General features: G+C 40.1%; 1 protein-coding gene across 1 annotated transcript; it reads left to right on the top strand.

Annotated features, from left to right (window-relative positions):
- Positions 1-9,867: 9,867 nt before the first annotated feature.
- LOC308611396 (E3 ubiquitin-protein ligase RLIM-like) lies at positions 9,868-13,050 on the top strand (the record flags this gene model as incomplete). The annotated part of the gene is made up of 3 exons (XM_081260201.1): positions 9,868-10,111; positions 11,444-12,205; positions 12,812-13,050. The coding sequence occupies 3 exons, from the start codon at positions 9,868-9,870 to the stop codon at positions 13,048-13,050; spliced, it is 1,245 nt and encodes a 414-aa protein (XP_081116327.1).
- Positions 13,051-13,701: the final 651 nt, after the last annotated feature.

The raw sequence follows: 13,701 nt of genomic DNA, 5'->3' as shown, positions 1-13,701 counted from the left end.
ACTGAAAGCGCGGAGCCCAGTGACGGGCGTGGGACGCTGGGGCTGCTGCTGCCGCCGCCAAGAAGCCTGTGTGCGAGCGCAGGTCACTGTCCACACCGCCCTTCCGGGAGCCTGTGCAGCACGCCACTGCCGGGGTCCCGGGATCCAGGGGCGGCTTCCCTGGGAGAACGCACGGCGCGCCTCGGGCTGGTGCAACGTCACGCCGACCTCTGCCGCTGCAGGCTCGCCCCGCACTCCGTGCCCCTCCCTCCCGCCCGGCCTGAGAGAGCCAGAGTCCCCGAAGAGGCTGCTCCTTTAACCCTGTCCTGTCTGAGCGAAGAACAGACGCCCTCCGGCGACCTACACGCAGAGGCGGGGCCAAATCCAAAGCTGAGACCCAGGAGCTGTGAGAACAAAGAAGAGAAAGGGAAACCTCTCCCAGCAGCCTCAGAAGCAGCGGATTAAAGCTCCACAATCAACTTGATGTACCCTGCATCTGTGGAATACATGAATAGACAACACATCATCCCAAATTGAGGATCCCGGAGTCAGTGCTGTGCCTCTGAGGTGGGAGAGCCAACTTCAGGACACTGGTCCACAAGAGACCTCCCAGCTCCACATAATATCAAACGGCAAAAATCTTGCAGAGATCTCCATCTCAGCACCAGCACCCAGCTTCACTCAACGACCAGCAAGCTACAGTGCTGGACACCCTAAGCCAAACAACTAGCAAGACAGGAACACAACGCCACCCATTAGCAGAGAGGTGGCCTAAAATCATAAAAAGTCCGCAGACACCCCAAAACACACCACCAGACGTGGACCTGCCCACCAGAAAGACAAGATCCAGCCTCATCCACCAGAACACAGGCACTAGTCCCCTCCACCAGGAAGCCTACACAACCCACTAAACCAACCTTAGCCACTGGGGACAGACACCAAAAACAACGGGAACTACGAACCTGCAGCCTGCAAAAAGGAGACCCCAAACACAGTAACATAAGCAAAATGAGAAGACAGAAAAACACACAGCAGGAGAAGGAGCAAGATAAAAACCCACCAGACCTAACAAATGAAGAGGTAATAGGCAGTCTACCTGAAAAAGAATTCAGAATAATGATGGTAAAGATGATCCAAGATTCTATTTCCCAGATCCAAAATCTTGGAAATAGAATAGACAAAATGCAAGAAACAGTTAACAAGGACCTAGAAGAACTAAAGATGAATCAAGCATCGATTAAAAACACAATACATGAAATAAAAAATACTCTAGATGGGATCAATAGCAGAATAACTGAGGCAGAAGAACGGATAAGTGAGGTGGAAGATAAAATAGTGGAAATAACTGCTGCAGAGCAAAATAAAGAAAAAAGAATGAAAAGAACAGAGGACAGTCTCAGAGACCTCTGGGACAACATTAAACGCACCAACATTCGAATTATAGGGGTTCCAGAAGAAGAAGAGAAAAAGAAAGGGACTTAGAAAATATTTGAAGAGATTATAGTTGAAAACTTCCCTAATATGGGAAAGGAAATAGTTAATCAAGTCCAGGAAGCACAGAGAGTCCCATACAGAATAAATCCAAGGAGAAATACGCCAAGACACATATTAATCAAACTGTCAAAAATTAAACACAAAGAAATCATATTAAAAGCAGCAAGGCAAAAACAACAAATAACACACAAGGGAATCCCCATCAGGATAACAGCTGATCTATCAGCAGAAACTCTACAAGCCAGAAGGGAGTGGCAGGACATACTTAAAGTGATGAAGGAGAAAAACCTGCAACCAAGATTACTCTACCCAGCAAGGATCTCATTCAGATTTGATGGAGAAATTAAAACGTTTACAGACAAGCAAAAGCTGAGAGAGTTCAGCATCACCAAACCAGCTTTACAACAAATGCTAAAGGAACTTCTCTAGGCAAGAAACACAACAGAAGGAAAAGACCTACAATAACGAACCCAAAACAATTAAGAAAATGGGAACAGGAACATACATATCGATAATTACCTTAAATGTAAATGGACTAAATGCTCCCACCAAAAGATACAGATTGGCTGAATGGATACAAAAACAAGACCCATATATATGCTGTCTACAAGATACCCACTTCAGACCTAGAGACACATACAGACTGAAAGTAAGGGGATGGAAAAAGATATTCCATGCAAATGGAAACCAAAAGAAAGCTGGAGTAGCAATTCTCATATCAGACAAAATAGACTTTAAAATAAAGACTACTAGAAGAGACAAAGAAGGACACTACATAATGATCAAGGGATCGATCCAAGAAGAAGATATAACAATTGTAAATATTTATGCACCAAACATAGGAGCACCTCAATACATAAGGCAAATACTAACAGCCATAAAAGGAGAAATCGACAGTAACACAATCATAGTAGGGGACTTTAACACCCCACTTTCACCAATGGACAGATCTTCCAAAATGAAAATAAATAAGGAAACACAAGCTTTAAATGATACATTAAACAAGATGGACTTAATTGATATTTATAGGACATTCCATCCAAAAACAACAGAATACACATTTTTCTCAAGTGCTCATGGAACATTCTCCAGGATAGATCATATCTTGGGTCACAAATCAAGCCTTGGTAAATTTAAGAAAATTGAAATTGTATCAAGTGTCTTTTCTGACCACAATGCTATGAGACTAGATATCAATTACAGGAAAAGAGCTGTAAAAAATACAAACACATGGAGGCTAAACAATACACTACTTAATAACGAAGTGATCACTGAAGAAATCAAAGAGGAAATTAAAAAATACCTAGAAACAAATGACAATGGAGACACGACGACCCAAAACCTATGGGATGCAGCAAAAGCAGTTCTAAGAGGGAAGTTTATAGCAATACAATCCCACCTTAAGAAACAGGAAACATCTCGGATAAACAACGTAACCTTGCACCTAAAGCAATTAGAGAAAGAAGAACAAAAACACCCCAAAGTTAGCAGAAGGAAAGAAATCATAAAAATCAGATCAGAAATAAATGAAAAAGAAATGAAGGAAACGATAGCAAAGATCAATAAAACTAAAAGCTGGTTCTTTGAGAAGATAAACAAAATTAATAAACCATTAGCCAGACTCATCAAGAAAAGAAGGGAGAAGACTCAAATCAATAGAATTAGAAATGAAAAAGGAGAAGTAACAACTGACACTGCAGAAATACAAAAGATCATGAGAGATGACTATAAGCAACTCTATGCCCATAAAATGGACAACCTGGAAGAGATGGACAAATTCTTAGAAATGCACAACCTGCCAAGACTGAATCAGGAAGAAATAGAAAATATGAACAGACCAATCACAAGCACTGAAATTGAAACAGTGATAAAAAATCTTCCAACAAACAAAAGCCCAGGACCAGATGGCTTCACAGGCGAATTCTATCAAGCATTTAGAGAAGAGCTAACACCCATCCTTCTCAAACTCTTCCAAACAATTTCAGAGGAAGGAACACTCCCAAACTCATTCTACGAGGCCACCATCACCTTGATACCAAAACCAGGCAAGGATGTCACAAAGAAAGAAAACTACAGGGCAATATCACTGATGAACATAGATGCAAAAATCCTCAACAAAATACTAGCAAACAGAATCCAACAGCACATTCAAAGGATCATACACCATGATCAAGTGGGGTTTATTCCAGGAATGCAAGGATTCTTCAATATACGCAAATCAATCAATGTGATACACCATATTAACAAGTTGAAGGAGAAAAACCATATGATCATCTCAATAGATGCAGAGAAAGCTTTCGACAAAATTCAACACCCATTTATGATAAAAACCCTGCAGAAAGTAGGCATAGAGGGAACTTTCCTCAACATCATAAAGGCCATATAGGACAAACCCACAGCCAACATTGTCCTCAATGGTGAAAAACTGAAACCATTTCCACTAAGATCAGGAACAAGACAAGGCTGCCCACTCTCACCACTCTTATTCAACCTAGTTTTGGAAGTTTTAGCCACAGCAATCAGAGAAGAAAAGGAAATAAAAGGAATCCAAATTGGAAAAGAAGAAGTAAAGCTGTCACTGTTTGCAGATGACATGATACTATACATAGAGAATCCTAAAGATGCTACCGAAAAACTACTAGAACTAATCAATGAATTTGTAAAGTAGCAGGATACAAAATTAATGTACAGAAATCTCTGGCATTCCTGTACACTAATGATGAAAGATCTGAAAATGAAATCAAGAAAACACTCCCAGTTACCATTGCAACAAAAAGAATAAAATATCTAGGAATAAACCTACCTAAGGAGACAAAAGACCTGTATGCAGAAAATTATAAGACACTGATGAAAGAAATTAAAGATGATACAAATAGATGGAGAGATATACCATGCTCCTGGATTGGAAGAATCAATATTGTGAAAATGACTCTACTACCGAAAGCAATCTACAGATTCAATGCAATCCCTATCAAACTACCAATGGCATTTTTCACAGAACTAGAACAAAAAATTTCAAAATTTGTTTGGAAAAACAAAAGACCCCGAATAGCCAAAGCAATTTTGAGAACGAAAAACGGAACTGGAGGAATCAGGCTCCCTGACTTCAGAGTATACTACAAAGCTACAGTAATCAAGACAGTGTGGTACTGGCATAAAAACAGAAAGATAGATCAGTGGATCAGGATAGAAAGCCCAGAGATAAACCCACGCACATATGGCGAACTTATCTTTGATAAAGGAGGCAGGAATGTACAGTGGAGAAAGGACAGCCTCTTCAATAAGTGGTGCTGGGAAAACTGGACAGGGACATGTAAAAGTTTGAGATTAGATCATTCCCTAACACCATACACAAAAATAAGCTCAAAATGGATTAAAGACTTAAAGGTAAGGCCAGAAACTATCAAACTCTTAGAGGAAAACATAGGTAGAACACTCTATGACATAAATCACAGCAAGATCCTTTTGGACCCACCTCCTAGAGAAATGGAAATAAAAACAAAGATAAACAAATGGGACCTAATGAAACTTCAAAGCTTTTGCACAGCAAAGGAAACCATAAACAAGACCAAAAGACAACCCTCAGAATGGGAGAAAATATTTGCAAATGAAGCAACTGACAAAGGATTAATCTCCAAAATTTATAAACAGCTCATGCAGCTCAATAGCAAAAAAACAAACAACCCAATCCAAAAATGGGCAGAAGCCTTAAATAGGCATTTCTCCAAAGAAGATATACAGACGGCCAACAAACACATGAAAGAATGCTCAACATCATTAATCATTAGAGAAATGCAAATCAAAACTACAATGAGATATCATCGCACACCAGTCAGAATGGCCATCATCAAGAGATCTAGAAACAATAAATGCTGGAGAGGGTGTGGAGAAAAGGGAACACTCTTGCACTGCTGGTGGGAATGTGAATTGGTATAGCCACTATGGAGAACAGTATGGAGGTTCCTTAAAAAACTACAAATAGAACTACCATATGACCCAGCAATCCCACTACTAGGCATATACCCTGAGAAAACCATAGTTCCAAAAGAGACATGTACCAAAATGTTCATTGCAGCTCTATTCACAATAGCCCGGAGCTGGAAACAACCTAAGTGTCCATCATCGGATGAATGGATAAAGAAGATGTGGCACATATATACAACGGAATATTACTCAGCCATAAAAAGAAACGAAACTGAGCTATTTGTAATGAGGTGGATAGACCTAGAGTCTGTCACACAGAGTGAAGTAAGTCAGAAAGAGAAAGACAAATACCGTATGCTAACACATATATACGGAATTTAAAAAAAAAAAAATGTCATGAAGGACCTAGGGGCAAAACGGGAATAAAGACACAGACCTACTTGAGAATGGACTTGAGGATATGGGGAGGGGGAAGGGTAAGCTGTGACAAAGCGAAAGAGAGGCATGGACATATATACACTACCAAATGTAAGGTAGATAGATAGTGGGAAGCAGCCGCAGAGCACAGGGAGATCAGCTCGGTGCTTTGTGACCGCCTGGAGGGGTGGGATGGGGAGGGTGGGAGGGAGGGAGATGCATGAGGGAAGGGATGTGGGAACAGATGTATATGTATGACTGATTCACTTTGTTATAAAGCAGAAACTAATTAAAAAAATAAAAAATTTTTTTTTAAAAAAAAGAGTTTTTTCATCATGTGCTATAGTACATTAAATATAACCATAAAATATTTTTTACCTCTCTATTGAAAGGTAGAATGGGGTGTCCCTCTTCTTGAATATGGGCTGATCCAGTGGCTTATTCAATCAACAGAATGCAAGAGAAAAGGTGTGCTTGCACTTGTGAGGTTAAGTCATAGGAAGCCTTACAGATTCCAGCCAAGTCTCATGAGATGTTTATTTTGGGTGAAGCCACTCACTATGTAAGAGTTCAACTACTTTGAGATATCCAGGTTGCTAAGACTCCAAAACTACACCGAGAAATTTCATGGAGAAAGACAGAGACAGAGAGAAAACCAGCCCCAGATTTTTCAGCCTGTGCAGCCCAACTCAAATCCCAGATTTGTGAATGAAGATGCCATCTTGGTTGGACATTTCAGCACCAAAAGATGTGACTCAAAGAAAACTTAGCCAGAACCAAGGCCCCAGACATATGACACCAGTCAATTTGTCTAATCTATCTCCAATCATTCAAACCACCACAGCTGAGGCCCAGTCATGATGGAGCAGAGATGAGCCATCCCCAGTATTCTTTATCTTTATTCTTAGCTCACAAAGTCCTGACTATAACAACATGGTTTCTATTGTATCTACCACTGCGTTTTGGACCGGTTTGTTATACTGCAATAGGTATGTGGAATATATGTCTTGATCATTTCTTACAGTTCTAAAGCCACAGAACTCCTTTTACCCATATTCAGGGAGAATGCTATCTCTTGCTTATTTTCAGTCTCCCTTTGAGTCATAGAATCTGTTCAGAAGCTTCCTTGGACAAAGTCAGTAAAAGAAAACTCTTGATTACAAAACTCCATTATTACAACCAGGATAAAAGAACAGCCAAATCTGCTCACACACACCCCGTTTTTTCACCACATCATAAACAATGGATTGGCCAAATTTTTAAGTGCTTTGACTCTGATTGAAAGTAAGCAGCTTTCCATCTTCAACCTCTTCCCCTCCAACTCAACTTAGAGTGATGCTCTAGTCAACCTCCGGACTTCCTGATGCACCTCCCATCTCTGAAATGAGAAGTGAAGAAAAAACATCTTCAGAAGACTTCTGATATCAAGACAAGGGATAGAACAAAGGCCAAAGCAGCAATATTGCCATCCAGAGGAAAAACTACTGAACCTACACTGCAATACTCAGAAGGAAAGTCAAGACATGAGAGCTAAGTGTAAAGCACAGCTATATTGGTGGCTTCTATTTAAATAATCAAGGTCAATAAGTAGGTCTCTGGGATGATGATCCCTATACCCTGTTACTTGCACCAGAATTGGGACATAACCAGGAACAAATAGTTCAGGAAGCTAGAGTCATTGACACTGAGAGCCAACTACAGGGAACACCAAACATCCGGGGCTATTAGTTCATGTGCTTCTGTACCTAAATTTGGAAAGACTGTAAGACTTTCTGAATCTTCAGGTAACTTGCATACTATTCTAATCAAAAGCAGTCATGCTCCCTCTTAAGCTAAACCATACAACTTCAGAATCAGGTGTTACTTCTTATTGGTACCACTGTCCACTAAGCAAAGACAGAAATACAGAAGTAATCCTGACCCCTGCCTTTCCCTCATATTCCCCCTCCCCACTTTTCCCTCTTTCCCATATATTACTAGGTTTAATCAGTTCTGCTGCCTAGAGATCTGTTAAAGTCCTTCATTTTAATCATATTCCTTTGCCCTGATTCAGATCCTTGTCATCACTAGCCTAGGCTGCCCTCTATCTATTTCTGACCCTCCCACCTGAACTGTTGCCCTTCATATTCATCCTCAACACTACTATCAATATTATTTCTAAATTGCAAATTTGACCATCAACTGTCTAAAGACTTCAACATCTTTCCATTGCACTAATGATAAAGTCCAACTTCTAAACATGTCATAAATGTCTCCATTTTTTGGCCTTGCTCTGCCAATTTAACTAATGTCTTTTTTTAGTAATTAAAATCTACTATCCTTGTTGTTTTACGAGTGTCAGCAGTGGCTGTTCTCACTTTTGAAAATATTTCCCGCTTTCATTCACTTAGAAAACTCCTATTCATCCTTTCAAACCCAAATGCAGTGAAACCGATTTTCTCTCTCACTCAAACCACTTTCTCCTCAAAACTGTAATTTTACCTCTGTGTAGCTCAATTGTTTGTTATACTCTAATGACAACATATTCTTAAATATACTCTTCTTTGTATCTTAATATCCGATAATATGACTGACATTTAACAAACGCTGAACATACTTGACACTTGAATTGATTGAATTGAATTAAACTGAATCAATCACTCTCAAGAACACTAACGATTGTTAGGGTTTCCTGCATCAAGAGTACAAATCACGCTGAATTTTCATAATACTGCTAGTTTTGATTGAGGCACAGCAAACAAGTTTACAACGGATTTCCCCTGTGAAAAGAATAACTTCAGTAAAAGATAACAAATACACTCAGAAGTCCATAAAGGAGGCAGGGTGGTCTAGGGGATTCTGTTCTCATCCAAAGACTTGCTGAGATTTGATTCAGAGGGGAAAGATTGATTTTTCTAGCTTAAGTTAAACGAGGCATGGAACAAATGTCAAAAGCAGGACATAGACTTAGATTCTTCACTGTCACACCAGTAAAGTTACCATCCTTCCATCTCCTTGAGAACAAACAAGAAAGCCTGCTGTGGACCGTGAACAAAACAACAACCGTGAATTTACACAGCTCCTTAAACTTCTAAGCTGTGTACTGAGAGTGAATTAGAGGTCTCCTCCAGATAGCATTGCAAATGAGCGTTATTTTATTTTCACCAAGCCTTTCAGGTGATACATGCGACAAAATCAGCAGGGTCAGTACTCACTGTGGCAGACAAAGTAACTATTATGTATCTGTCCTAAAAGTTCCTGTGATGTTCTGGCTAGTTTTGCTTAAGGACTATTTATAATATTTATGAGAAAGGAGGACAAAAATGAACGTGATGCTTTTGTGGAGAAGGAATTCCCTGGCTGAGCAGAAAAGCCTGCCAAAGTTTTGGTGTTTCTTGTTTGTTTGAAACAAGACTGAAGGACCATATAATGCAAGATGAAGCCATTAACAGTTAAAAGGGAGAGGACACACTAAAGAGACTCAGCCAGGGCCCTGGTAAATTATCCAAAATTGTGGGCTTTCTTAGTGAGAGTCTAGGATTTGAGAAATTCATGAGGAGAAAAGGCGGAGGTCCCTGGGCACCTGAAAATGAGAATTGCTGCATTGAACTAGGCTGACTTTGGCATGGCATTTTGAAGAAGGCAGTCCTATGGAATGTAACGAATAAATAGAGCATATCAGAGCCTGAAAACCTGAGAATAGGCTCATGTGGGTGAAACGAGGTGAAGCACGGTGCTTGGTACACTATAAACCCTCAGTAACATTGGCTGGTTTTGAATGAAATGAAACCTAACCTGAATCCAGTCCCTACTCGGTAACAGCGGGGAAGATAATGGGTGCCTAGGCAACGTCTAGCAAGTTCTGGGCTCGAGGCGGCTCCCAACTGTTGCGTCACCAGGGGCCACAGAACTGAGTCGGGAAGGGAGAAGGGAGGAATCTGTGCGGAGGGTCATCCGACTGAGTCGGAACCGGACACTCTGGCAGGAAGTAGAAAGCGAAGAAAACGAAACGACCATTGGTGAATTTCAACAGCACGTCGTGAATTTCAGATAATTTTCCACTTGTTTATTAAGATGGAAAACTCGGATTCCAACGATGAAGGAGATGGAGTTTCGGCCCAACACATTAGTCAAACGGACCGATTGGTTCGGGAAGAAGATTTCTCCAGGTTCGTAAATAATCTGAGTGAAGAAGATTACGAACTTATGAGAGACAACAATCTTCTAGGCATTCCAGGTGAAAGTACGGAAGAAGAGTTGCTGAGAAGACTTCAGCTAATTAAAGAAAACGCACCACAAGACTCAGATGAAAATACAGGTATATTCTGCTTTTGGAGGGAATAGGATGGGATGAATAAGGAACTTCATAATAGGAAATAGTAACTTCATAATAGGAAATAGTAAATTATACAGAAGTGACTTACATTCATTTGGTAAGTAACTTCTCATAAAAAGAACTGGCATTTACTTGATTTTGGGTGAGCATGTCAAGGTCTGTTTGTTTGTTTTCCTGATTCACATTTGGGTTGTTTTAATTGGGAAACAGTGCAAAGTAGCCTATTTGTATTTTTCTTGGTTTTCTACCTCAACTGAAAGTCCCTCCTACTTCCTGAATTATTTTTTCTACATAGACATGTAAAAAAAGCAAACAGAAATAGTCTCCACTGGGGACAATTGTGCTCTCTTCAACACCTGGGGACATTTGACAATGGCTAGAGATATTTTTGGTTGTCACAGGGGAGGCATGGGTGTTACTAGCATCTAGTGGGCAGAGGCCAGGGATGCTGCCAAAGATCCCACAATGCACAGGATAGCTCCCCAAAACAAAGAATTGTCCAGCACCAAAATGTCAATAGTGCTAAGGCTGAGAAACCCTGCTCGGACCTCAGGTCTGGTGCCTTCCCTTCCAGTGTGAAGCAGAGGAGTTTGCTGTCTAATGAAGAGGATACTATAATACTTTGGCTCTTGAACATGGTCTTATAGGTACCATGCTAGGTTCAGTCTATTCATTTGATCTGACCTTCAATTTAATGTCAATTAAAAATCTTGGTAACTTTAAGAAGTATTCAAAATGCAAACACTTTTAAACCTATAAAACTTGTTTATGTTTGGGCAATAACCTTATATTTTAAAACAGCTTATCTATTATCAAAAGCACATAAGTGAAAAGCCTAGAAGTAGTCATGTTGGAGACTAATGAAAATTAGACAATAATGTAAATTGAACTAAACTACTAGCATTGTACCTTAACTGGTGTTTACCTTGTTTAATTGCATTAGTGTTTTGACAGTGGACTGAAAAAAATGTCTCTTGACATTCCTCTGACAGTGGTACACAGGGCTGTGTATATGATGAAATACTGAAACATAGGCTTCCTCCGGATTCCCTTTTTAAAAAATTCTCTAAGTTTATCTAGGATTAGCTCACTCTTTTTGGATGGAATCGAAACTTTTCTACCTTTACTTATAAATCTACACAGTGCAGTTTATAAAATATTAACTCTATAAATGTGAAATCAGTTGAAAACACCTGAGTATTTAAGTTCTCATTTTTTGTTTGTTTTTGAAACAAAGTTTCAGAGTGCTATTTTATGATGGTTCTAATTTTGGTAGTTCTTTTATGCACCCTCCCCATTTTTTTTTGTTAACAGACAGAGGAGACTCTTCAGATGACGTGTCTAGTGGTGACTCTCTAATAGACTGGCTTAACTGTTCTGGACAAACTGAAAATATGACAAGTGGACAAAGAGAAAACCAATCTTGGAGAGAAGAGAGCCAAATTAATCCTAAAAGTGATCAGTTCATATTCAGTTTAGAAATAAATGCTAACCTTGATCATGGGAGTCCAAATCCAGAGAATGAATATGTAGCGTCTGCAAGACTTCCCAGAAGAGAAAATATGGAAGACAGCCAAAGGCAAGTGGAAAGTCCACAATCTGAATCAATATTTACAAGACCATCTATGTCTGAACAAGATACAACTGAAACATTAATGGAATTCCCACCTACCACAAGTCAGAGAAGAGCAAGAAGTAGGAGCCCAGAGTATCGGAGAACCAGAGCAAGAATTGAAAGTTGGTCGCCTCCACGTTCACTTAGGGAAATTGTACAAAGACTGAATCATAGTATACCCTCTCAGAATTTTGAGCAGCCTCTGCTAAGTGAGAATGCGAGATTTTCTAGAACTGAGCACCGAGAAATATTGACACAGCAAATGACTGGATTTGAGTTGCAAAAGAGCGGTCTTATTGAAACTTCTAGAACAAGGAATGCCGTTCATGGAGAAAATTCTCCAGATACAACCAGCAGTGGTGAATCTTGGGGAATGAGGGAAATATATCCAACCATACCCTTCAATCTTGAAGTAGGACAAGTTCATTCTGGAGCATATTCTCAGAGAGACAGCAGAGCTAGTAGAACTCAGTTAACATCTGAGACACCAAACAACACTGTCACTTCTGAAAGTGAACGAGGACTGAGGCATATGTATTCACATTCTGAGCGGGCAGGTGTGAGAGCTTATGTCAATACCATTAGAAATCCCGTTTGCAGAATGTTCAATACTAGCTTAAATGATACAACATCTGTTCCAATTCAGAGCACGTTAAGGCAGACAATGACAGAATTTAGTAACTCCAATAACCTTATGGACAGTGACAGTAATTTAGAGCATAGTGTCTCACCTCCAAGTCCAAACATGGAATGGCTAGAGTCACCTAATGGTAGTAGTAGTGGTACATTTGGTTCTGATTCAAATGCTAGCTATGATACCCATTCAAGTTCCACACTGAGTTGTCATTCAAGCCCCAATTGTACGTCTAGTTCCAGTTCTAGTCCTATTTCTGGTTCCAGCTCAAGTGATGAAAATTCAGGAATTAGATCACTGATGTTTGAAGGCAGTGAAGAAACAAACTTAGCAGCAGACTTATCATCAGAGACCAGGCAAGTGGGTAGACAAATTAGCCTAATAATATATGATGAAAGTGACTCTGGGTCCTCCCATGATCTGCAAACTACAGGACTCACCAAAGCACAGATTGACAGCTTGGCTGTAAGATCTTTTGGTGAAAATGATGCACTAAAAGCCTGCAGCATTTGCCTTACAGAGTACACAGAAAACAGCAAGCTTCGCATACTACCTTGCTCCCATGAATATCACATTCACTGCATTGATCGCTGGCTGTCTGAGAACTCTACGTGTCCGATTTGTCGTAGGCAAGTAGTGGATTCCAATGAGAGTGAAAATCCTGATCGATGAATTCTCAGCTATATAAAGTGTTATAGGGCTTCCCTGGTGGCGCAGGGCTTGAGAGTCGGCCTGCCGACGCAGGGGACTGACAATAAAAATTAATTTCACACCATAGCAGTTCACTGAATTTCAATAAAAACTTAGCATGTGCACTGGGTTGGGATGTTCCTGATTCCATGGGAGAAATGTCTTAATATGATATAATGAATCTAGATAGATCCTAGTAGTATTATCTCGTCATGTAAATCCCAGACATCTCTTAGCCCTGTTCAATCCTGGTTGTGCATGCAGAGAAACAGAAACCCAACCAAAGATCAATAATTAAGAAGCCATTTAAGACTACATTAGAGTCATTCACATAAAGAAGTCATGTTACATTCCTAGAATGCCATAAAAAGCTTTGAAACCCTTCTCTTCCTATCTCTCTCCACAGCAGTTTATCCCACCTCCCTAACACTACCTTAACGTTTCGCCTATTCCCCACTACCAATGTATCAGTCAGTTCTAGCTAAAAACTGATGGCACACTTTAAAAGAGTGATGGAATAGCATTTAATGAAGAGACTAAAGTGTGTAAGGAATGAAGGGAAACCAAGAGATGATGAAGTGCCCTGAGGCTAGCAGCTGTGAGAAACCAGTATTATAACCACTAGGTTTGAAG

This window comes from Mesoplodon bidens, assembly GCF_964165515.1.
Source record: "Mesoplodon bidens genome assembly, contig: HAP1_SCAFFOLD_72, whole genome shotgun sequence".
In the NCBI taxonomy this organism is placed as follows: Eukaryota; Metazoa; Chordata; class Mammalia; order Artiodactyla; family Ziphiidae; genus Mesoplodon; species Mesoplodon bidens.
The sequence above is the reverse complement of the archived record's forward strand: the minus strand, read 5'-3'. Positions and strand labels throughout refer to the sequence as shown.